Source organism: Equus quagga, chromosome 22 (genome assembly GCF_021613505.1).
Source record: "Equus quagga isolate Etosha38 chromosome 22, UCLA_HA_Equagga_1.0, whole genome shotgun sequence".
In the NCBI taxonomy this organism is placed as follows: domain Eukaryota; kingdom Metazoa; phylum Chordata; class Mammalia; order Perissodactyla; family Equidae; genus Equus; species Equus quagga.
Window position 1 is genome coordinate 19,290,592 of NC_060288.1, and position 24,051 is coordinate 19,314,642.

Below are 24,051 nucleotides of genomic sequence, written 5' to 3' on the forward strand. Positions count from 1 at the left end.
GCTGCTAGTGCCCAGGGGACTGTGTGAGGCCCCTAGAGATTGAGTGTCCTTAGAGACTGAGAGGAGTCGTGAAGATTAAGCCCTTGGGAGCCAGATGAGGCAGAAAATGAAGACAAGGAAGAGCTGCCAAACAGACTGAGGAGTCGTGAGAGACATAGGAAGAAAACCAAGACAGTGCCGTGTCCTGGGAGCCAAGTGAATAAACTATTTCGAGAAGAGAGTGACCAACTATGTTCTATCGGATGTTCTGAAAAATGGTTAAAATTAAAGTCTTTATTCTGGAATAGAAGTATCTAATTCTTAGAAATAGCTATTTTGAGAAATGATACTTGCAGAAATGGTAGGAGGGTATTTTGGAGTGGGGTTCTGGAAGGGAAAGGAAAGGCTCTCCTCTTCCTACATTTTCATCTCTCTGTTGTTATTGCTTTCCCACCTTCTCATCTTTGTTCCTGGAAGGTTGTGTGTATTCCTGTGAGATGTTCCATGAAGAATGCAAAACTGAGAGTGGGGCATCTCCCAGTTTATATAATTCATTGGGGACCCCTAAGCTACTCAGCAAATTTATACTCATTTTGACGTTACCCTCAAGTCAGATCTTTCTCTCAACTGCCCATGGGGAGAACAAAGCCAACAGAAGCAGCCACAGGTCTTTGAGGGTAATGCCTGTGTTTACATTGTAGTCCTCATCTAAGCAGCTTATTTTCTCCTCCAACACAATTCTGCAGAGCTGGAGAGGTTAATAGTCAGATCACCTTTATTGAACAGGCTTTGATTGCAGTCCTCAGTTGAAGATGAACAATTACAGTCCTTTGTCCTGCTTGCTTCTTGCTGTATAACATTTATTCATTGATCTTGGAGACGGGGTTTTGACCAACGTCTCCTCACTGGGGGATCCTAATATATGCCTTGGAAAAGCATCCCTGGCCCTTCCAGGAAGGTTGCGCTCTCAACCGTGGCATCAAGTTTCATTTGACTTGGAACTCATTGTCAAAGCCCGGGGCACACCAAACAAAGAAACCACTTAAATAATGGTGCTGTGCAGGATATTTGTACAAATAAAGTGTAGCTGCTACAATATGCTAATCTCTGAATCGAAAGGCAATGACATGAATCAGAGGTGACTCTAGACCTGGAGTCAAGGGTCTGATTTTTCACTGCCTTCTTAGTGACCTGTGCTGAGCCACTTGGCATCCGTGGTCCCAATTTGTTTCACCTGTAAGTTAGAAAGAATAATAGCTGCTTTGCCTCCATCACAAGTTTACCATGCAAAGCATCATAAGACTCTTACAAAATAAGTAGCATTTAGCTAGCACTTTATTACTATGGGCCAGCCCCTATTCTCAGCATTTTAAACACGTAAACTCATTTAATCCTCACAACACTCCATGAGATTGCCATTATTACCACATAATTCTCAATTTACAGATGAGGAAACTGAGACAGAGAGAGGGTAAGGTAACTCCCAAGGTCACACAGCTAGTAAGTAGGAGCCTGAACCTGAAGTCAGTAATGATATTTAATGGTTTGTGAATTTTACCACCTATTTCTCTCTAAAATATACTGTGCCATAATCTCAAAAATGCAATGGCAATGGACTTTCACTTTTATTCATCTACAATATAAATTCTTATATTTTTTAGGCCTTTGGAAAATAACTAATTTACATAGTTAGGCTGAAGTTAGTTAGGCTCATATTCGTTTAGAAAGTTACACATTGGATTTGGGGGTCACTCAATCTTGGGACTGTCTGGGTGTCTGTGGGGTCACTAGCCTAGCTCCTATAACTTAGAGTCATTGCCATCAAACCATGGACCAATTCCATGGTCAGGCTGCTGGACTAACTATATAGTCAGATCAACTGGTGGGTCTATTTGGTCAAAAGGTCAAATAATTTTGCAGAGATAATAGCACATATTTGGAAGCATAATATCCGTAATTAGGTAGTCTAATGGTCCTGAGTAGCAGAGCCACACAGGATCTGACAGTTTAGAAGGCAAACAAGTTGCACCGGTTGCCTAAATCCATAGCATTTGCCGATGGTTGTCATTTGTGATAGCTTGAATTTCTGTAACGTGATAAAGAAAACATACCAAATTAGACATCAACACAGAGGTCCATGAATCTCATGGGCACAGTGACTAAAATGCTTGTGGGCACAGATGACTTGGACATCCTAATGCAGGGTTTTATTTTCTACCTTAAGAAAAATACTGTGACTTTTACTCTATTGCAAAACCGAGGCTTATGCTTCACGGTTGATGTTGCTGGGTTAGTGCGCTTCTGTCCGTCTGACATGCTCCCAGTGGTTACAGGAGAAGTTCCCAGTGCTTCTCCTTCTGGAAGGTGGGGAAATGTGTGCACATGTACCACTGCCCACCCTGCTCTGTCATTAGACCCCAGGGGTAAGTAAGCCAAATGCACAGGGTCAGGGGAACTCTTGGCAAACGGCAGGTTAGACAGCATGTATTGGGGACTTGACTTGGAGATGAGGGTTCATGAGTACAATTCTGCTCCCTGGAAGGACTGAGAAAGCTCAGCAGGGCCTGTGACCCAGAGCCACCAGAGGAGAGGAAGGATGGGAAATAAGAGACTCAGGCCTAGGAAATAGAGAGGTCACAGTGAACCTAAAGGCATGGAGAAGAGAGCAGGGCTCAGGCAGCAAGGCATCCATGCACAGAGAAGGCAGCTTGCTGAGGAATTGATGTTGATACTGAGCTCAGAGTGGGATTGGTTCCAGGGTCTGGATCAGGCAGTGGAGGCTAAATGGCTCCTGTTTCAAAGGGCAAAAGGCAACATGCAAAGAAAGCCAAGTTCATCATTCCACACTTGAATCCAAATCAGTTGAATTCTTGGTACACATCCTAAGTGTATGGCTCCATGAAATGCTCATGAACTGCACACACCCATGTAACCAGCCCAGATCAAGACAGAATGTTCCTGGCAATGCCCCTCTGTCCCCTCCTGGTCGTCCCCAGCACTCCAAGGAAAACTCCTGCCTGACTTCTAACCTCAGAGATTCAAACCTGAAGTTTCTAAAAATTTGAGTTTCTCATATTTATAAATCAGGAAATTTGCATTCCCGCCATCCTTTGAGAAATCAGATCCAGCAACCCTGGGCGTGTGCTTCCTCATGGCAGCAGCCTGCTGAAGCAGGAGCAGCTGTCCCTTAGGGAGGGCATGACCTTGGCAGGCCCACCTGGCTCACCTAGTCTTGTCACCTGCCTGGCCTCCTGGTATAAGAACTTGCAACAATTTGCCTTTTTCCATCTCTTGACCCCAATTTCAATATCTTTGTCCTTTTCACCACCCTGAGGCTTTTGTATACCAAGGTAGTAGTAGATAAATATATACATACGTCAAAAAGGAAAAAAATGATTTTGTCCTGAGTGATCACATTTCCCCCTTTTTTTTTTTGTGAGCAAGATTGTCCCTGAGCTAACATCTTTGCCACTCTTCCTCTGTTTCGTATGTGGGATGCCACCACAGCATGGCTTCATGAGCAGTGTGTAGATCTGCACCCAGGATCCTGCAAGACCTGGGCCGCCAAAGTGGAGCATGTGAGCTTCACTATGCCACTGGGCCGGCCCCCACATTTCCTCATTTCATACAAATACCCAGTAGTTCCCTCACGTGGCCAAGGTTTGTGTAGTTATCTGTTCAAAATATATACAGGAGGTTTATTTGCAGATAGTTAAATAAACACTCGGAATGGGAGTCAGGGGACCTGAATTCTACTCTCATTCTATCACTAACCAGCTCTGTGCAATTTATTCAACTTTCCGAGGCCTTCTTTATTTTTTTATTCTACAACGTGAGGCCTTTACCTAACTGACCTCTCAGGATCCAGTAAGTTTGGACGTTTGTAATTCTGTGAGCATATACTGAGGTCGCCTTTGAGCTTGTGCAGACTGATGGGCAAACTGAAACTGTGCAGCTGTGTCCCCATCCCTGCTGGGTGGACACAGCATGGCTCCACAGGCTGGGTGGACAGTTGAGGTTTCTGGAACCCAGAGGCACAGCAAGGGCAGGGCAGTGGGAGCAGCCTTCCCTGGGTGCAGGCAATAGTGAGTGCTTTGTCTGTAGAAAAGGGAAAAGCAGTAATAAAACAGGCTTAAAGTAGGTCAGCTTTTATTGTCACTGTTTGCCAGCAGTTCTCAACAATGTTGGTGATAAAGACTGTACTCCTCCCCCGAAAATATTTTGTTGGCTAAGTTCTAAACCATTGCTACAGTTACTTTTGAGTTTTAATAACTTGTATGTAAGCTTTAAATGAGCACAGGTTTAGTATTTACTCCTTACTAAAGCTTGTATTCTATACAGTTGTTATCAGCCCCTGACACAAGAAGACTCCACTGTATACACTCATTTGAGAGAAAGTTTGTAATGGTTTGAAATCTTCTGAATGCACTGCAGTGCAATCTCCCTGGAAGCTACATATTCCTGCATTTAAATAGCAGATTCAAAATGAACAATGATAGGGGCTGGCCCTGTGGCATAGTGGTTAAGTTCGGTGCTATCCACTTCGGTGGGTTTGGATCCTGGGTGCGGACCTACACTACTTGTCAGCCATGCTGCGGCAGCGACCCATATATAAAATAGAGGAAGTTTAGCACAGATGTTAGCTCAGGGCTAATCTTCCTTAGGAAAAAACAAAAGAAGAATGATAGCACTGAGATTGCAAAGACAAGAAACAGATCTTGAGTGGCTTTGAGTCCACCATTCTATGTGACCCCTTTGAGATTGTGAGATGGGGTGTGAACTACAAGGAATAGTATTTTTGTTTGGTAAGTGCAAATTTCAGTTCATATGTGAAATATTTTGCTGAATTGGAATAAAATCTTTGAAGTTGAAATATATTCCCTTTCAGTTATTAATTGTTTTAAAGCTAAGGGAGGAACCAAGAGAATAATGATTATTACTGAAAATAATGTTGATGTATGAAGATCTGTTTTGGGTGTTAAATACTCTGGGTGTGTTGCTCCAATGGCCCATTGTTTTCTCCTCACGTTTGTACCAGTTACTGGCCAACATCCTCCCAAGAACAAGCGTCCGAAGGAGCCAGGAGAGAATAGAATCAAGCCTACCAACAAGAAGGTGAAACCCAAAATTCCTAAAATAAAGGACAGGGACTCAGCTGACTCAATGCCAAAGTCGCAGTCCATAATGATACAGATGTTGGACAAGGGTCGCTTCCAGAAACCTGCCGCTACCCTGAGTCTGATGGCAGGGCAAACTCTGGAGCTTCGATGTAAAGGAAATCGAATTGGATGGAGCTATCCTGCATATCTTGACACCTTTAAGGACTCCCGCCTCAGGTAAGCTTGTTTTTGTGTGTGTGTGTGTGTGTGTGTGTGTGTGTGTGTGGTCAAGGATTTGGTTTCATTCTCTCGTTAAATTCTGCATTGTTTCTGACGTCTACCGTTTCCATCCAATGGCTTCTAAAAATGGCAGCTCAACCGGCAAAAGCCATAGATTTTATTTCTGCACCCAGTTAAAAAGATTATTGCAAATCCTATCAATGTTGGTTAAAATAGTGAAATTTTATAGGAAGCCATATGACAAATAATTGAAACTGTGTTGCGTAGAGATAGTTAAGAATTCATATTGTAAAAAATAGTGGACCCAATGTTTTGTGTTACTTTTCAAGTAATCGCAATGAAAACTGAAATGACCTAACAGGAGATTCCTTTGAGCAACTTGACCAGAGGCTAACTTAAACTGTTTTTGAACTTGTCAACGCTTCTGATTATTTTTACTTTCCCGAGTACATGACTTTTATATTCAGAGGCATCAGTTGGAAAAAAGGCCAGAGATTTTTCATCTTTGAGTGACTACCTTCAGGAGGCTGGATTTCTTGTTCAGGAAAAGTGGTTAAGATGATTATGAAAGTTGTAGAAAGCAAGAAAACAGAGCACATTTTCGAGGGTACTGGGAGAGCCTATGGGGTCAGCAGATGGGAGTCCTGTGTATCTTTTCGGGACAGCCCCTAACTCTCTGGGTATCAGTTGCCTCATGCGTAGAATGAAGGGGATCGGATTACATGATTTCTAAGATTCTTTCCAGCCCTTTCTTCATATGATTTAGGATAGAGAAATATAGGGTATTGTCTGTTTGGGATGACTGGAGAGGGAAAAAGAAAGAAAGTGGATCTCTAGCATCTCACACTCTGCAGATTCATATTTCTGCACAAACTCCACCTCTGCAGATCTTCATCCTCAAGGACCCCACCATCCACTCAGTTGCTGAGCCAGAAAACTGGGGAGCATCCTTACCATCTCTCTCTCTCCTTCACTTTCCACGTCCAAGCAATCACCAAATTCAGTTAATTCAGCCTTCTTATGAGCCATAAACCTATCCTTTGTCCATCTCTGGTGTCACTACTCCGGTCCCAGCCAGTGTTATCCCTCATCGCCAATACCGCAATAACCACACCCACGCCTGTCCTCCTCCAACCTCCTTCTCACTGCAGCTAGAATGGTGTTTAAAACATGCAGATCTGATCATGTCACCCCCTACTGAACATTCAATGGGTCCCTAAAGTGGATAAAGTCCAACATCCTCACATGGCTGATGAGAACATCTCTGATCTCCGCCGTCTAAATCATCTCTAATCTTTAGGTTAGTATCTTTGCTTTCACTGGCCTGGGTTCCTGGGAGATTGTCAAACATACCAGGCTCTTGGGGCCTTAAAACTTGCCTGGACCACTCTTGGCCTCCTCTTCACCTGGCCAACTTCAGCCTCAGTGTCCTTTTCTCTGGGAAGCCAGCGTCAGGCCTCCCTGAGTATGCGTTCCCATGGCCCTTGGTGCATCCTCTTTTGAACGCTCTTCCTACTTGTAACTCCCTTTTTTTTAAACTCTGTGTTTTTCACTGGGGCTTAGCTGAGGGTTTGGCCTTTCGCTTTATCTGCTGAATGACTGAATCACAATCTTCTCTCTTTCTTTCTTATACACATTCACCTTGGAGAATAAATACATCAAAATATAAGTAATATCTCTCTGTCTATCTACTATCTGATGTCTTGTGTTAAGATCTCTTTCACATTTTATTCTGAAGATGCTCTTCTGACTTCACGTCTCCCATAGTGTAGAGTTATTCTAAAGGGAATTGGACTGGATGGGGACCAGAGGGTGAAGGAATGAGACCATTTTTCCCATTTTCATCTCCACACTTGAAATGCATGTGTCTGTGTGTGTGTGTGTGTGTGTGTGTGTGTGTTTATCTCCTGCTTGGAACAAATCTGGAAAGATTTACTACTGTATACTTTCTAAATGACTTCATTTACCAAAGTCAGATTTACACACTTTTTTAAAAACCGGAATTGAGGGGCCAGCCCAGTGGCACAGTGGTTAAGTTGGCACGTTCCACTTCAACGGCCCAGGGTTTGCCAGTTCGGATCCCAGGTGAGGACATGGCACCACTTGGCAAGCCATGCTGTGGTAGGCATCCCACATATAAAGTAGAGGAAGATGGGCATGGATGTTAGCTCAGGGCCAGTCTTCCTCAGCAAAAAGAGGAGGATTGGTGGCAGATGTTAGCTCAGGGCTAATCTTCCTCAAAAAAATAATTAATTAATTTTAAAAAACCAAACAACAACCAGAAATGAGATATTTTAAATTATTTCGAACTTTGTCTTAGTCTTTGACTTACACAAAGTATCCTAAACCTAGATGATTTGGCCCTTGAAGAGTTAGTATTTTCCAGGAATATTTTCAAAGTTCTATTAGCCAATATATGTTTGAAAATATCTTAAGGACTCAAAGTAAAGTGAACATGAATCCAAATTGAAGAGAAATATCCAGGAGCTGAAAAAACCAATTTTGACTTTCTAACATGAAATAGCATTCATTCAAAACACAGTTAGGGCTTTATAAGAAAGTAAAGACAGCTGTAGGCCCCAAAGGACTTCGTGAAAAAATGTGAAAAATGTGAAAAACATCTAGTCACAAGTCTGTATCAAATAGCAAAAAAAAAAGTCAAGATTTATTTCACACTAGAGATTCAACAAGTCAACTCTTGACATCTTTCCCAGAAAGTGGTGCCTTTGGCTGGAAGAGAAGTATTCATCTTGTGTTTTCTTTTTCTGTGGAATGAATTCTTTCCAGTGTCCTGACAGCTTTGGGTTGGAAGACCCCCAGGTGTGCTTCCAACAAAGCCTGGTCATTTTAACCAGTTTTAGTAGCTTTCTGGAACTAAACACACATGCTACCACATTTGCCCAAATTTAATCTTCTGACCAGAAGAAGGAACATGCTATGAAATAGGGAGGTCAGCCTGAGGCACAGCTAGAATTGAATACTGCCTTTACCACTAACCAGCAAAGAGACCTTTGACCTGTAATTTCCCTAGAACACAATTTTGTCATCTGGAATGCAGAGATAATACTATCTATAGTAAGTGCTGCCTGGCCTATTGTAAGCATTCGCTAAATTGTAACTAATTGTTACTCTGCAACACCCATTTCTCATGCACAATAATCCAAGGGATCTTTTGGTACAGTTAATTCTGACCAGGACACACGTAAATCAGGGAATTGTGCACAGCCAATATGCCTTCTAACATAGAGGATCCAAGAAAGTTTGTACACCTCTTTCTCACTTTCATTTAATTAATTGATCAGTTCTTTGTAATCTGGGATCTGTGTCCATTTTCCCCCATGGAAAGGTAAGTCCCTTACAGGCAAATATCAGTCTATTTGGTTCCTCATCAGATTCCTAGCACCTAGAACAGTGTCTGACACATATCAGAACTTGGGAAATAATTTTTGGTTTCCCCCGGGGTTTAGTGATCATGTCAGAACTTAGTTGTAGTCATGCATTCATTCATTCAACATTTAAAGATCATTACACTTAGTGCTGATGCATGCTTTGTATGAATCAGGAGGAGGGTGAGAACAAAGTATGAATGTATTTTAAATCTAGGGTACTCTGTCACCTGGATCCATCCCCACTATCTCAGAGCCTGTAACAACAGGCTCCATGTTGACCTCATGGAACCATTAGTCAGTTGACTCCCTCTACCTTCTCTCTTTTTATCCAACCTGTCCTCTTCTGTCTTTACTTCTCTCTCTCTTCATCTTAGATTCCAGGGTCTGTAATTTCTGCTGAACTCTTGAACACATCTTAAGTAACTTATTTCACCCTCTGTGTTTCCTTCATTCCCACTTGGAAATTTCTAACCTCAAATGAACCTGTTCACCTACTTTCTCTTGTTGGCATGTGGACACTGAGTACTGTTGGAGGAAACCACACAGCTGGCTGGAGGGATCCCTTTAGTTTGTGGTCACCTCACTGGTGCCTGGAAAAGCTGACGACATTTCTCTAGAGAGCTCACTTTTTCTCTCTTCTTAAACCTCTGATCTTCTCCATCTCTCTCACTTTCAGCTAATGAAATTATCACCTAATGTATTGACAAATTGGAGCCCTAGAATTGCTTTAATTTCCTCTTATCACATCTCCTTCCCACTTTTACAATTGTAGTGGAGGAAAGGTTTCTCCTCTTGACTAAAGCCAAAGCTCCCACTGTGCCCTGGGTCTCCTCCTTATATGCTTTCTCAGGTACCTTGAGACACCAATTATTGTTTCCTTGTTCTGGGTCTTTACCCTCCTTTTCTCAATGGAATCCTTTCCATAACTCTTCCCTATATTCAGAAATCCCCCCCATGTACTCTCCAGCTCCCTCCCTCTCTCTTCTTACCTTCCCAGCCAGACCCCTTGGAGGAGTCTCTCTGTACACTCATTGTCCCCACTTGCCTCTCCTACCTGCTCAACTACTACACCTGACTCCTGCCCCATGGCTCCATATGCATTTTGTCACCAAGGTCAACAAAGTCACTAAATCCAGAGTTCTCTTTTCAATCCCCATATGACTTGCCCCCCAGGACCATAGCAGAAGGGAACACTCTCGTCTTGGCTTCCACAATGCCATATTCTTTGGTTTTCTTTCTGCCTCACTGGCCCCTCCTTGCAGTTTCCTTCACCAGCTGTGTAACCTCTGCTCTTCTGGACATTAAATGTTGGTTGTGTGTCCTTTTCTCTTCTTACTGCATGCTGCCAAATACCCTCCATTTATCATATATTAGGGTTCACTGTTTCTTCTGAGCTCCGTATCAGACTCTCCAACTGCCTACTCAACTGCCTGGATCTTTTCTGAGTCTTTCTTTAATCGTAACCGTCTAAAACTGAGCTCATCATTTTTTTCCACACCTGGTTATCCTCCTGTGTTCTTTGGTTCATGAATTATTATTGAATTCATTAATTCAATTAATGAATGGCGTTAATTCTATCCTGTTGCCCTTAATCAGAGGCCTGGAAATCACCTTGGACCCTTCCCTTTTACTTCCACATCCAATCAACAACCATGCCCTAATGATGCTACTATTTAATTATTTGAATCTTCCCACTTCTTTGCACCACAGCAGCAATGACCCTAGTCTCTTACGTGGACTACAGCAATGATCATATAGCTGGACTTTCTGCACCCAAGCTCGATCCTGACCTCCATCCTCCGCACAGCAGTCCGATCTCTTTCAAAAGCACTCCTGGTCCTGTCACTTCCAGCTTCAAGCCTCTCAATAGCGCAGTTCTGTTGCTCCTAGAATAAAGTTGAAACTCTGAACATGGCTCACAAGGTCATGCATAACCTGGTCCTGCCTTTCCCTTCTGCCTCATTTCACTTCACTCTCTTGTTGTCTCTACTCCAGGCTCTGTGGACTTTTTTCTGATCCCCAGATGTGCCAAACTCCTTCCTGCCTGGGGCCTTTGCCCATTTGAGTCCTTCTGCCTGTAATGGACACACTGGAATAGCTGCTCACTATCCTTCACATCAGGCCTGTCATGTCCTCAAGGATCCTTGCTTGCTCTCAGTCCCCGCTGTCCACGAGGCCCCAGTCACATCCCCCGTCCCCCCACTGAATCACTTATCAGCATCGGGGCAATTACTATTTCCTTGGTCGTTTATGTTTGTGTCCCTCGCTAGGCTGTTAAGCTCAGCAGAGATGGTGTCACTTTATTCACCAGTACTTCCCTGGCACGCAGCGCATGCCTGGCATACTGCAGGTCCTCGAAAAGTATTTCCTTTATTTTTATTGAGCTAACATTGGTTTATAACGTTGTGAGAGTTTTAGGTGTGCAACATTATGATTTGACTTCTGTATACACGATGGCATGCTCACCACCAAAATCCAGTTTCCATCCATCACCATGCAATTGATCCCCTTTACCCATTTTGCCCTCTGCCCATCTGCTTTCACCTCTGGTAACCACCAATCTATTCTCTGTATTTATGTTTTTGTTTTGTTTTGTTTGTTCATTTATTTTTTTATATTCCACATGAGTGAAACCAGATAGTGTTTGTCTTTCTCTATCTGACTTATTTCACTTAGCTTAATCCCCTCAAGTTCCATCCATGTTGTCACAAATGGCAAGATTTTATCTTTTTATGGCTGAGTAGTGTTCTATTGTATATATATATATACCACCTCTTCTTTATCCATTCATCCATTGATGGGCACTTAGGTTGTTTCCGTTATCTTGGCTATTGTGAATAATGTTGCAATGAACACAGGGGTGCATATATCTTTTCGAATTATCGTTTTCATATTCTTCAGATGAATACCCAGAAGTGGAATCACTGATCATATGGTATTTCTATTCCTAATTTTTTGAGGAATCTCCATACTGTTTTCCATAGTGGCTGCACCAATTTACATTCCCACTAGCAGTTTACTAGGGTTTCCTTTTCTCCACATTCTTTCCAATGCTTGCTATTTCTTGTCTTTTTAATAATAAACATTCTAACGGGGGTGAGGTGATATCTTATTGTGGTTTTGATTTGCATTTCTCTAATATTTAGTCATGTTGAACATTTTTTTTTTAAAGATTGGCTCCTGAGCTAATGTCTGTTGCTAATCCTTTTTTTTCCTTCTTCTCCCCAAAGCCCCCCAGTACATAGTTGTATATTCTAGTTGTAGGTCCTTCTGGTTGTGCCATGTAGGATGCTGCCTCAGCATGGCCTGATGAGCAGTGCCATGTCCACGCCCAGGATCTGAGCTGGCGAAACCCTGAGCCACCAATGCAGAGCATGCAAACTTAACCACTTGGCCAGGGGGCTGGCCCCTGAACATCTTTTCATGTGCCTGTTGGCTATCTGTATGTCATCTTTGGAAAAAATTCTATTCAGACCCTCTGCCTATTTTTTAATTGGGTTGTTTGGGTTTTTTTGCTGTTGAGTTGTATGAGTTCTTTAATATATTTTGAATATTAACCCTTAATCAGATATATGATTTGCAAGTATCTTCTTCCATTATATAGGCTGCCTTTTCATTTTGTTGATGGTCTCCTTTGCTGTGCAGAAACTTTTTAGTTTGATGTAGTCCCACTTGTTTATTTTTGCTTTTGTTTACTTTGCCTGAGGAGACATATCCAAAAAGATATTACTAAGACTGATGTCAAAGAGCACACTGCCTATGTTTTCTTCTGGGAGTTCTATGGTTTCATGTCTTACATTCAAGTCTTTAATCCATTTTGAGTTAATATTTTGTGTATAGTATAAGATAATGGTCTACTTTCATTCTTCTGTATGTGGCTGTCCAGTTTTCCCAACACCATTTATTGAAGAGACTTTTCTTGCTCCATTGTATGTTCTTGGCTCTTTTGTCATAAATTTGTTGTCCGTATATGTGTGATTTTATTTCTGGGCTCTCAGTTCTCTTCCATTGATCTGTGTGTCTGTTTTTCTGCCAATACCATGCTTTTTTGATTATTATGGCTTTGTAGTAGAATTTGAAATCAGGGAATGTGATTCCTCTAGCTTTTTTCTTTTTTCTCAGGATTGCTTTGGCCATTTGAGGTCTTTTGTGGTTCCATACAAATTTTAGGATTTTTTGTTCTATATCTGTGAGAAGTGTTTTTGGGATTTTGATAAAGATTTCATTGAATCTGTAGATTGCTTTAGGTAATGTGGACATTTAAACAATGTTAATTCTTCTCATCCGTAGGCACGGAATTTCTTTCCATTTCTTTGTGTCTTCTTCGATTTCTTTCAAGAATATCTTATAATTTTCAGTGTACAGCTCTTGCACATCCTTGGTTAAATTTATTCCCAGGTATTTTATTCTTTTTGTTGCAATTATAAATGAGATTGTTTTCTTAATTTCTCTTTCTGCTAGTTCTTTGTTAATGTGTAGAAATGCAACGAATTTTTGCAAACTGATTTTGTACTCTGCAACTTTATTGTATTTGTGTATTATTTCTAATAGTTTTTTGGTTGATTCTTTAGGATTTTCTATACATAAAATCATGCCAACCAAAAATAGTGACAGTTTTACTTCTTTCTTTCCAATTTGGATGACTTTTATTTCTTTTTCTTGCCTAATTGCTCTGGCTAGGACTTTAATACTATGTTGAATAAGAATGGTGAGAGTGAGCATCCTTGTCTTATTCCTGATCTTAGAGGGATAGAATTCAGTTTTCCATGGTTGAGTGTGATGTTAGCAATAGGTTTGCTGCATATGGCCTTCATTAATTGAGGTGCGTTCCTTCTATACCCACTTTGTTGAGAGTTTTTATCACAAATGGATATTGAATCTTAAGTGCTTTTTCTGCATCTGTTGAGATGATCATATGATTTTTATCTTTCATTTTGTTAATGTGGTGTTATCATGTTGATTGATTTGTGGATGTGCGACCATCTTTGCATTCCTGGAATTAATCCCACTTGATCATGATATATAATCATTTTAATGTATTGTTATATTCAATTTGCTAATATTTTGTTGAGGATTTTTGCATCTATGTTCATGAGAGATATTGGCCTGTATTTTGTGTGTGTGTGTGTGGTTGTGTTTGTGTTGTGGTTGTCTGGTTTTGGTATCAGGATAACGTTGACCTTGTAAAATGAGTTAGGAAGTGTTCCCTCCTCTTCAATCTTTTGGAAGAGTTTGAGAAGGATAGGTATTACATTTCTTTGAATGTTTGATAGAATTCCCCAGTGAAGCCATCTGGTCCTAGACTGTTGTATTCGGGGAGATTTTTGATTACTGTTTCAGTCTCCTTATTACGATCAGTCTATTCAGATTTTCTATTTCTTCATGATTCAGTCTTGTAAGATTGTATGATTCCAAGAATGTATCCATTTCTTCTTGGTCGTCCAATTTGTTGGTGTAAAGCTGTTCATAGTAGTCTCTTACAATCCTTTGTATTTCTATACTATTCATGTAACTTCTCTTTTGTTTCTGATTTTATTTGAACCTTCTCTCTTTTTTTCTTAGTGAATCTAACAAAAGGTTTGTCAATTTTATCTTTTCAAAGAGTCAGCTCTTAGCTTCATTGATCTTTTCTATTGTCATCTTAGTCTCTATTTCATTTGTTTCTGCTCTGTTATTATTTCCTTCCTTCTACTGACTTTGGACTTTGTTCTTCTTTTCCTAGTTCCTTTAGGTGTAAGGTTAAATTGTTTATTTGGAATTTTTCTTGTTTCTTCAGATAGGCCTGTATTGCTATAAACTTTCCTCTTAATATTACTTTTGCTGTATCCCATGGATTTTGGTACATCATATTTTCATTTTCACTTGTCTTCCTGTATTTTTTATTTCTCCATTGACCCAATAGTTCTTCAATAGCATGTTGTTTAGTCTTCACATATTTGTGATTTTCCAAGCTTTCTTCTTGTAGTTGATTTCTAGTTTTATACCATAGTGGTCAGAAAAGATCCTTGATATGATTTCAAACTTCTTAAATTTATTGAGACTTATTTTGTGTCCCAGCATATGGACTATCCTTGAGAATGTTCTGTGCACTTAAGAAGAATGTGTATTCTGCTGCTTTTGGATGGAATGCTCTGTATCTGTCTATTAAATCCGTCTGGTCTAATGTTTCATTTAAGGTCAAGGTTTCCTTGTTGACTTTCTGTCTAGATAATCTATCCATTGTAGGGTAAGTAGGGTACTAAAGTCTTCTATTATTGTGTGGCTGTCAATTTCTCCCTTTAGGTCTGTTAATAATTGCTTTATATATTTTAGTGCTACTATGTTAGATGCATATAAATTAATAAATGTTATGTCTTCTTCATGGATTGTCCTCTTTTTCATTATATAATTTCCATCTTTGTCTCTTGTTACCTTTTTTGGTTAGAACTCTATTTTGTCTGATATGAGTGTGGCTACACTCACTTACTTTTGGCTGCCATTTGCTTCAAGTATCATCTTCCATCCTTTCAGTTTGAGTTTATGCTTGTCTTTAGAGACGAGAGTCTCCCAGAGGCAGCATATAGTTGTGTCTTGTTTTTTAATCCATCCAATCACTGTATCTTTTGATTGGTGAATTCAACCCATTTACATTTAGGGTGATTATTGGTATAAGAGGACTTAGTACTGCCATTTTATCTTTTGTTTTCTGGTTGCTTTATACTTTATATCGTCATTCTTTCTTTTTCCTTGTGTTTCTGTCTGCCATTTTAGTCTGGTGACTTTCTGTGATGTTTTTCTCAGTTTCCTCTTTTATTATGTTTCATATCTCTGCTCTAGATTTTTGTTTTGTGGTTACCATGAGATTTGTCTCATAGATAAAATAGTCCTTTTTCTGCTGATGCATCTTATCATTTGCCTATAGAGGTTTCATCCTTTTCCTCTTCCTCTTTTATGTTTTTGTTGTCACAAATTATCCCTTTTTATGTTGTGAATTCATTACAACATTTAAGTAGCTATAGTTATTTTTAATGCTCTTTTCTCCTTTAACCTTAGGGCTATAATTATTTAACAACCAATTCTGATATAGAATTGCAATTTTTTGATTCTGTCTATTTATCACCTTACTCAAAGTTTTCTGTACTTTTGCCTTTTCAATTCAGGTAGAAGATCTCCTTTCAACATTTCTTATAAGTCATGTCTAGTGGTGATGAACTCCCCCAGCTTTTGTTTATCTGGAAAGTTTTTATTTCTCTTTCATATGTGAAGAATAACTTTGCTGGATAGAGTATTCTTGGCTGACAGCTTTTATCTGTCAACATTTTGAGTATGTCATTCCATTCTCTCCTGGCCTGTAGAGTTTCTGCTGGGAAATTTGACAGCCTAATGGAAGTTCCTTTGTAGGCTACTGTCTTTTTGTCCCTGCTGCCTTTAAAATTATTTCTTTATCTTTGACTTTTGGCAGTTTTACTATAATGTGTCTTGGAGAAGATCTGTTTGCATTGAGATGATTAGGTATTCTATTAGCTTCATGGACTTTGTTTATCCAGTTCCTTCCCCAGGTTTGGGAAATTCTCAACTATTATTTCTTGAAATAAGTTCTCTGTTCCCTTCTCCTTCTCCCCTCCTTCTGGGATATCCATTATCCTTATGTTGCCTTTGCTAATGGAGTCAGATAGTTCCAGTAAAATTACTTCATTTTTAAAAAAATGTCAATTCTCTGTCCTTTCCTACCTGATTCATTTCTAGATTTTTATTCTTTGAGCTCATTAATTCTCTCTTCCATATAGTCTGCTCTACTTCCAATGCTTTTTTAATGCATTCTTCATCTCATTTATTGAGTTCTTCAGCTCCAGAATTTATGTTTGGTTCTTTTTTAAAATTTCAAGCTCTTTGGTAAAGTATTTCCTCTGTTTATTAATTATATTCCTGAGCTTGTTGAACTACCTTTCTGAGTTTTCTTGTAGCTTGTTGACTTTATTCCTGACAGTTATTTTGGATTCTCTATCAGATCACAATCTTCTATGACTTTAAGTTTGGTTTCTGGAGAATTGTCATTTTCTTTCTGTGATACTGTGTGACTGTGGTTTTTCATGGTGCTTGCTGAGTTGTTGCTCTGCTGGCGCATTTGAGGTAGCAGACATTTTTCTTATTTAAATAAAGCTTTGTTTACTTTGAGTCTACAATTCAAGAAGTTGGTAATTAGAGACTTTTCCCTTTTTTTCAGTAGGTGGCACTGTAGCACAAGTTTTGGTTTTTCTTACTTGCGCTTCCTCTGGCTATATTTGAAAACTGGCACTTTCTACCCTCTACGACCTCTGCCAGAGATGTCACCCATGTCCTTCTCATTGCTGCTTGTGCCTCCGGGTTTGCTGGTGCCTTGCTGTGGCCAGTGTCACTGTGGTCACTGTCATCCCCACTGAGGGCACCAGGATGACATGGGCATCCCTGCTGCAGTGGGTGGGAGGGTGAAGGTGGAGGATGAGCTGGGGTTGCAGGCACAGCCAACACAGGTGATGGGGCTGGAGACATGGGCACCACCATGGCTGGAGTGTCTGGGATGATAGGCCACAGCCCTGCTGCCAGGTTTCCTGTGGCTGCAGGTGGTGCTGTGACTGGGAGGCTGGAGTCGTGTGTGCCACCTCCACTGCTGCCACCAGGTTCCCTGGGGTTGTGGGCTCAGCTGCCACGGCTGGGGGACTGGGATTGTAGGTACCGCCTCTGCTGCTCCCCCAGTTATGCCTCCTGTGTGTTCTAATCCACCCACCTTCAGATGTGTGGATCTCTCTGGCATCCTGGTGTATTGGGCACAGGAACTTTTGTTGAGTCACGGATGTCTTACTAGTTGTAAATCAGAGGGGAGATACAAAGGGAGTGTCTCATGCCACCATAATGCTGATGTCACTCCTCCATAAGTAGTTCAATGAAAGAGCAGTAATGGGGGCGCTGAGCCTGGAGTGGGTCCAAGCCAGGCCCTTGTGATCATGAGACCTGTGAATCTGGGGACAAGCTCATTGAACTTTAAAGCCAAAAGAGACCTTAGTGGTTATTATACTTAAGCCTCTCTTTTTAACAAATGAGGAAACTGCTAATCTTAGAGGATAGACATCTAGTCCAGGGAGACAAACTGGTGAATGACAGTGTGAGTCTTAAAACCCAGCCTGCTGGTGCCCAGGTAGAGCTGCTGCCCTGCTTGTGTGCTCTGAGATATGTCTCATGGGATACATGTAGATTGAAGAACACTATTGGCTTAATGGAGGTGCTAGCTTCAGGGAAAATAGATTTGATATCTATTTTATTGTTGTTGTTGTTCCTTGGGTACTAGACTAAGAAATCTGACTTTTAAAGTTAAGGGTCAACACAAAAATGAACAGAATATACTTCTCCAGCATGGTGCATTAATTTCTTGCTGGGATAGTTTTGAATTGAAAGTAATTGAAATTTCACATTGATTTAGGATAACTATTTAGACATCAGAATGTTAACACATTTCATTGGGCTATTTAGAAAGGAGAGCTCTGTCAGAAGACCATAAATGATCCCTCATCCTAAAAGGTGGACTTGGACCTCCCCCCAGATGATGGAGCCAGGATGACATATGCTCTTGGGGCCCTTCCAGGCCTCCTCTTCTGTGATGCTTGCTCCTTCCTTCACATTGGCAAACCCATGTCTTTAGAAGGTCCGCTAGATGGCGGGCTTCAGCTGTGTTACCATTTTCCTTTCCCCAATAAACGAAGCATTTCAAATGAGAACTAATTGAGTACAATAAGTGCACACTTGTGCTCATGGTTCTTTCACCCTTTTAGGCTACTCAGTAGTCACAGTTTCAAGTTATGTTCTAAACAATATAGAATTCAATTTCCCAACAAATAAATTTAAAAAGGGGTACACATTTGTGAGTTTATGTGCCCATACAAGGATAAATTCATTGATAGCTCTGAGTCCTGCTGAGTCTTCCCAGAGCACTGGGCACTTTGAAGACTGAAATTGATCCAGATTTTAATTCCAGACTCAGTCCATCTCTGATCACATAGAGCTCCACTTTCTTTTCAGATCAGAAACAGCAAAGACATTTTTCTGACAATAGTTGTTACCATTTATTGAATGCTCTATTTCCTGACTCCTCTGCCCTGCCTGCTTCCTGCTCTCCTATTTTTCCACCATCTCCCTGCCTTCCCTTGATTTATTTTGTTCCTCTCCTCCAACAATTTTTTTTTAGCATCTAGGGTGTTCAAGGTCCTGTGCTAGGTAGATGCTGGAGATAAGATAGTGAGCAAGACAGACATGACCTCTATACCCGCAGAACTTTTACTCTTATGGGAAGACAAACTATTAAATAAGCAATTTTAATACATACCTGTGTGAGTGCCTTGCTAGCAGAAGTACAGAGTCAGGGAGGAGAAAACTCAAGCTACTATGTGAAAGCTGAGAGTTAACCAGGTAAAGAAGGGGATAGGAGGAGAAGGTAAGAAAATTCCAGAAGGAGGGAACTGCCTAGAGCAAGGAAGAGTATAGCACCTGGGGCGTTGAGGTGTGTTGGGGAGATGGGGTGACTCAAGGCAGAAGGAGGAAGGATGTGACCAAGGACAGATGATGCTGGAACATAAGCAGGAGTCAGACATGGAGGGCCTTGTCAGCCATGTTGATGAATTTAGGGTGAAACTAAGGACAATTATGAGTCATTGACTTAAAGCCTTTATAATTAGAAATTCATAGAAGGTACAGAGGGATATAGACCACAGTGTAAGGGTTATTACTCCTCACTGCCTTTAGGAGAAATACCATGTCATATCCCAGGCTGAGAGGTACCTCTCCTGCCTCCATGCACCCCAAATCCATTTTCCACAAACTGGAGCCTATGGATATATTCTTAGCCCTAATGTTTCTTTGCAATTGTTTTTTAAATTTTGCTTTTATTTTCTTGATAATATAAAAAACATTAATATTAGAATATTCTGGACCATCTGATCAACTTCTGCTGAGCAATCAACATGATCCATTTCCATTTTCTCTGGAAATATTTTGGTTCTTTAATCTCATCACAACACACTTCCAGAGTTCAGAGCAGGGGAATTCTTGGCACAATGCTGAGCTCAGGAATAAAATAAGAAGAAACTTGAAATAAGTGGCCTGGACGATGCCTTAAACATAAATCATGCCAGGTAAAGAGGGAGACGTTAGTAAGGTCACAGCAATAAAAACAAGCTGGGCTGATGTGGGCAAAAAGAAACCCTGGCCTGTTCCCTAGAAAAGTCAGGGTCCAGGCATTGTCTTTCAGGATGTTTCTGTGGTGTCTGGTCGGATGTTAGCATTTTTCAGTCGAGAACCGTACATTTGGAAGAGTGGGAGGGGCACAGGAGATCTCTTTGATGGCTGATTCCTCTGCAAACAATAAATAGCTTCTAGAGGGAAGGGAGGGCATCTGGTTCTCGCTCAGTTACAGTTGGCAACAGCTTACTCCACCCACAGACAACACAAAGGAGGGTGGGCCGAGGAGGCAGACAGCGGGCTCCAGGCCAGGCTAACCCGCTTCCAGCATCAAGAGGAGTGTGGTCCGGGGGACATTTTAAAAGAAGAGAAAGATGTTAAGAAGTGTTTAAAAGAAGAATCCCACTGTTGAGAAAGAATCTGCACAGATTTTGGTAAATATTGTGGATAATACTCTACTGTTGTACTAAGGAAGATGTCTTTTTTTCCCCTTCGCCTTATTTTATTTTATTTTGGTCAAATACACATAACATAAAATTTACCATTTTAACGATTTTTGAGTATACAGTTCAGTGGCAGTAAGTACATTCATATTAGTGTTCAGGTGTCTTTTTAATTCAAATTCACTTTTCTCCAAAGCTTGTTTTACTTTATTTTCTGAGCAGAACAAATGGAGATGATGAGGTCCCTTGAAAATCCTGGTGTTCACCCTTTGTTTCGTACTTCCCGGAGGTGCTGCGTGGGTCCAATGGGCAGTGGGAAATCAAAAGAATATGCTGCAGCCGAACCCTGATACTTGCCTTCAGATGGATTCCTACTCCAGAAAACAGTCGAATTAAAAATAACTAACTTATCCAGCCCCGAAGGTGGAACTCCCTCTTCCCAGACTCAACGGCACCAGCGCCGGGCCCTCCAACATTCCCCAGAGATGGATTGGCGGGGGCAGCAGGATACAGGACTTCTCTGGGTGGACTAGATGTTCTGACACTGTTCAGGTTGCAGGAAAACACAGCTCTGTTCCGCTCAGGACATGGGCGGGGGAGGGCAATAAGAGAACCAGTCTCATTGTGGTGTTGTCAGGCTAGAATGAGGTCATGCAAGGAAAGCTCTTGGCACACATACTAAGCCATCTCAATAAAGATGGGCTAATTTTATTCACAAGACTGTTCCCAAAGGAGGTAAATCACCAGAAAACAGCCAGTTTTTCAGGAATTTTGCTTTTAAAAATTGTTTTAGACGTGGATCTCAATCTCGTACAAACTCTAGATGTCTGTAACACTGCGGGATACTCACTGATATTCAGATAAATGGTCCGAAGGTACTCTAAGATTCAGCTAGTCGCAGTCTGATAGTCATTAAGGTGGGGAAATGTGTTGAAGCACGTTATACAGTTTGGGGGGAAATATTTTCTACTAACTCTCATTTAAAACGAATGTTTTGTTAACCAAAACATTGAATTTCTTGAGCATTCTGGTAAGTCTAAGTTTGATTATCCCAGATGCATTACACAGCTTTAAAATATAGTAAGAAGATTAAAATCAAGTGAATGCATCAAACCAAACACACTATAGCAATATCACAGACTATTTTTTATGATACTTTTGGAGACTGTTGTAAAATGGAACATTGTTTACAGTATAACATTAAGTGATTGCTTGTATTTTACAAATGAAACTCTGCTTTAAAAAATATAGATATACTGGGGCTGGCGCTGTGGCACAGTGGTTAAGTTCACACGCTCCGTTTCGGTGGCACGGGGTTCGCCGATTCAAATCCTGGGCACAGCCTGCCTGTTGGACTTGATCTTGACCTTGCCCTGGACTTGCCTTTCAGTTCACATTCCCCCTGCCTGAAGCCCTGCTCCCAACCCCACCCTACCTCTTAGCACCCAGGTTCAATGTGGTGCTTCATTTGCCTTGCAGGGAAGGTCAGACAGCACAAGCTCACCCTACCCTATAACAAGCCTACTCTTCTATGAACTTGACCCGGCAGACGGGACAAGGCAGGGGTGTGGGACCCTGGGTACCAACCTGAAATGATCCTAGAGAACGTGCCTTCATACATTTATTTACCTTCAAGGCTCATGGAATGGCACAAGATATGGCATCAGATGGTGGGCATCGTGGGGGAAGAGACATGGGACAGCAACCATTCATATAAAAGCAAGAGGAGTGACTGTGCAAGAGTGTCACAGCTTGAGATTAATAGGTGTTCAGCTGAGCAGAATGCATGCAAATGGAGTTATTGTTAACCTAATTTATACGTGAAGACAGTCCGCTAAGTCAGAAAAGTCCATGTGAAAAAAACCCAGAAGTGGTCCCAACCACACGCAGCTTATGAACTAGTGGAATAAATGACATACATACCAGATACAATTACAGAACAACAATGGACAGCTTGTGGTCACATGTGAGTGCATGAGGGCTGATGGGAAGGAGAGAAAGAAGCTGTCAACATGGGCTGGGGAGGCAGACTGATTCATTGAGTGATTGATTACCTAATTTTGGAGACCAGGCCTTGAAGATAAGATGGAGAGATGTGAAAGAAGAGCCAAGGAGAAGAGCATAAAACCTCCCCAGTGATTGCCATATGCAGTCAGTTTGGGGAACCACTGATGGGACCTGGACCATACATTTTACAAATGATTAGGTTAGACCCACAGAGGCTAAGGGGTTTTCTCAAGTTTGCACTGCTTTTAATAAAAGTAAACAAGACTTGAACCTAATTCCCAGCACCCTTCTGGTCTCTACACTAAGAAAGCCATCTATTTCTTTAGGTTTCTGGTGTTTGTTTGGAAGATTACCAGCCGAGTGGCATCCATATGAGCAGGCACTTTGAAAATGTTGGCAAGAGAAGAGATTCAGTGCATCTCTCTGCTGTGAATTCATTGTGCCAGGTGCGAATGGGGCTCAGCTCACAGCCTCTGCATTCACCATTATAACTTGGCCATAATACACTCACTGTGGCTGTACGCCAGCCCATTAGTAACCCACTGCTTGTTTTCCTAACAAGGGTGGCAGAGGCTTGCTCCATTGTCTTCTGTCACTCCTCCTCCAGGGCCTATTCTTCCCCAAAGATGTGGCCAGGAGCATTCAGCTAAGCAGAGCTGGGGGATCTTTTTTTATGTGACCCACAGAGAGGTAGTGATGGGCTTATTCTGCATCATAAGATTAGAATTGCCAGAAATGTAATAATGTGAGTTGTTAACATAAATAACTCCTATTCATCAGTATTGTATAGTTGCCAAGTTTGAAAGATGACCTTGTCAAAATTCTGTGACCATGATCTACTTATCATTTCTGTGAGTTTCTCTACATGGTGACTACATGTCTGTTCAGTTGTGTCTTGCCATCAGCCGTAAACTTCCTCTAAGTCACTCATTCGGTCAGGATTTGGTTAAGTATTCGAAATAATAAACATATACTTCCTTTCCAATGCACTGCTGGGAAGCAGGCCAGACTCTCTTCCCAGGACTCCCCAGGGATTCTGTTCCCAGCTCTGACTCTAACTGGCTGTGTGACCTTGGGTGAGTCACTTGATCTCCGTAAAATGAGGAATCTAACCAGATGATCTCTAAAGTTTCTTCTAGTGACTCTCAGCATTTGTACTTAATTCATGTTAGATGACATGGGGGCGAAGAAGGAAGAGCCGTTGGACAAGTTATTCAACTCAGTTTCACTCACTGACTTCTGTGCTGTTCTGCACACGGTCACCTGTAACTGCTGTCTGCGTAGCATTGTGCCAGTGCGCAGGCTGTGGGTGATGTAGGCAAGCGTAAGATGCGGTTCCTGCTCAGAAGGGATCATTCCACTAGAGAATTGGAACAGGGAGTTGAAAAGGTTACAACTACAAAGCAGTGTGTATACGTGCGTGTGTGTGTGTGAATGTGTGTGTGTCCCCAAGATTTGTGTTACGAACATTAGGTGTAGGGTGTGAGAAGCTTAGATCAGTGTGTCCTGGGGCAACCCCTATAACACCTACCATTTGTGGAGCACTTGCTCTGTGTCAGCATCCTTCTACAACCTTGTACGTTTATTAACTAATTCTCATAACACTCTAGAAGGTAGGGATTATTATTATCTCCGTGTCTCAGATGAGGAAACTGAGCACAGTAAGATTAAGTAACTTGTTCACAGTCACAGAGCCCGTAAGTGGTGGAG

At 41.3% G+C, this 24,051-nt stretch overlaps 1 protein-coding gene across 1 annotated transcript in view; it reads left to right on the forward strand.

The window, feature by feature from the left end:
• PDGFRL (platelet derived growth factor receptor like) overlaps positions 1–24,051 on the forward strand; it is a 47,153-nt gene that overhangs the window by 4,692 nt on the left and 18,410 nt on the right. The window contains exon 2 of the mRNA XM_046648593.1: positions 5,018–5,315. Coding sequence (XP_046504549.1) covers positions 5,018–5,315 — 298 coding nt within the window. The remainder of the gene's footprint in view (positions 1–5,017; positions 5,316–24,051) is intronic.